Raw genomic sequence first — 2,202 nt, 5'->3', positions numbered from 1 at the left:
ACTGCCGGGGTGACATTGGGGTGTCCCAGAGTGGGGGGTCCCGCCGTGGGTGCCTCCGCCCGCCCCCCCCATCCCCCGCACCGGGGCTGTGACAATGACACCGGTACCGGGGTTGGGAGAGGGCGGGGGGCGCGGGGGGACAGACCCCCAAACCGGGACCCCCAACCCCCAAACTGGGACCCCGAACACCCAAAACTGGGACCCCAAACACCCCCAAACTGGGACCCCCAACCCCCCAACGGGACCCCCCCACCCACCCGGGGGGGGGATGGGCGTCCGGTTCTCACGGGCCCAGTATAAACCAGTACAAACCAGTATAACCAAATGTAACCCAGTATAACCTGATCCAAGCCAGTACAGCTCATTCCAAACCAGTATAACCCAGTACAACCCAATACAACCCCAAATAACCCAGTACAAACCAGCACAGGCCAGTTCAACCCAATATAAAATAACATACCCAGAATAACCCAGTGGAAACCATTACAAACCAGTACAACCCAGTACAGCTCCCGGTACCACCTGATTGTTGTGGGAAAAGCTCACAGACCCACCCCAAAAACCCCCTGGGAAGTGCCCAAATTCCCCCAAACCCCCCTCAGGTAAGGCCTCACCTGCCAGGGCTGCTCCAGGTGGGATTCCTCACGGCTCCTGCTCTTTTCTCCCCTCATGTTTCCCATTCTTTTTTCCCCTCACGTTTCCCACCCATTTTCCCTTGTTTCCCGCCCTTTTTACCTCACGTTTCCCACCCTTTTCCCTCATTTTTCCTGCTTTTTTTCCCTCACGTTTCCCTTAATTTTCCCCTCACAGTTCCCGCCCTTTTTCCCCCCTCATGTTTCCCGCCCTTTTCCGTAAACTCCCTCACGGAGCCGAAAGGACCCGAACGCCGCTCCGAGGAGACGGCGGAGACTGCCGAAGAGAGCCGGAAAATCCCGAAATAAACCGGAAATTTCCGAAGGAATGCTGCGATTGTCGAACACTGCCGGAGATTTCCGAGTGTCGGCGGAGAAATCCGAGTGCTGGGCGGAGATTGCCGAAACCGGACGGAGATTGCCGAAGGGGGGCGGAGCTTAGCGAGCCGCCGGAGCTCCCCTCGGTCTTTCCGTTTCCGGCGGCCGCAGGGAGCGGAGGTGCGGCGTGGGGCTCCGGTTTGGGGCGGCCCGTGGGGGTTCCTGGTGCCGGAGGAGGGGTCCCCATCCCCGGGGAGGGTCCCTAAGGGCGGGGGGAACGGGATGGAGCGGGGAGCGGGCTGTAAGCCGCGGCGCCGGTGTGGCGGCGGGCGCTGAGGCCTCTCCCCGGTGCCCGCAGGCGCCATGTCGGCCCATTTGCAGTGGATGGTGGTGCGGAACTGCTCCAGTTTCCTGCTGAAGAGGAACAACCAGACCTACAGCACCGTCAGTGCGGGGAGGGGTCACCCCGAAACCGGGAGGGGAGCGGGGAACGGGGTTGGGGATCCTCGGTGACCCCCAAAACCCAAAAAAGCCCCTTTAACATCCAAAGGGGGTCCTTCAAATACTTGGGGTTCCCCCAAACACCTAGGGACCCCCCCAGATCCTCATGGGAGCCCCTCAAATTCTCAGAGCCCACCCCAAACCCCTGGGCTTCCACCCCTGCCTCTCTCCCCAGCCCCCTGAGCACCTCACAGATTTTTGGGGTGCCCTTCAAATTGTCGGGGACACCCCCAAATCCCCCCAAATCTCCTTTGAACCCCTCAAATCCCCTCTGAACCCCCGCAAATCCCCTCTGAAACCCCCAAATCTCCTTCAAATCCTCCCAAATCTCCTTTGAAACCCACCCAAATCTCCTTCAAACCCTCCCCAATCTCCTTTGAAGCCCCCCAAATCCCCTCTGAACCTCCCCAAATCCTACTTGAACCCCTCAAATCTCCTTTGAACATCCCGTCTCCTTTGAACCCCCCCCAAATCTCCTTCAAACCCTCCCCAAATCCCCTCCGAACCTCCCCAAATCCTCTTTGAACCCCTCAAATCCCTTTTGAACCTCCCCAAATCTCCTTTGAACCTCCCCAGTCTCCTTTGAACCCCCCCAAATCCCCTCTGAACCCCTCAAATCTCCTTTGAACCCCCCTAAATCTTATTTGAAACTCCTCAATTTCCTTTGACGCCCCCCCAAATCCCGTCTGAGCCCCCTCAAATCTCATTCAAACCCCCTTAGAACCCCCCAAATCCCCTTTGAATCCCCCCA

General features: G+C 58.7%; 1 protein-coding gene across 1 annotated transcript in view; it reads left to right on the top strand.

The window, feature by feature from the left end:
- The first annotated feature begins 999 nt into the window (after positions 1-999).
- Positions 1,000-2,202, top strand: part of RPL28 (ribosomal protein L28) — a 2,154-nt gene continuing 951 nt past the window's right edge. Inside the window, exons 1-2 of the mRNA XM_041465805.1 lie at positions 1,000-1,130; positions 1,309-1,394. Of these exons, the coding sequence (XP_041321739.1) occupies positions 1,314-1,394 (81 nt within the window). The 5' untranslated portion in view covers positions 1,000-1,130; positions 1,309-1,313. The remainder of the gene's footprint in view (positions 1,131-1,308; positions 1,395-2,202) is intronic.

This window comes from Pyrgilauda ruficollis, unplaced genomic scaffold (assembly GCF_017590135.1).
Source record: "Pyrgilauda ruficollis isolate IOZ18807 unplaced genomic scaffold, ASM1759013v1 scaffold1919, whole genome shotgun sequence".
Taxonomy (NCBI): domain Eukaryota; kingdom Metazoa; phylum Chordata; class Aves; order Passeriformes; family Passeridae; genus Pyrgilauda; species Pyrgilauda ruficollis.
Note: the sequence above shows the minus strand (reverse complement) of the source record. Positions and strands in the feature narration are given on the sequence as shown.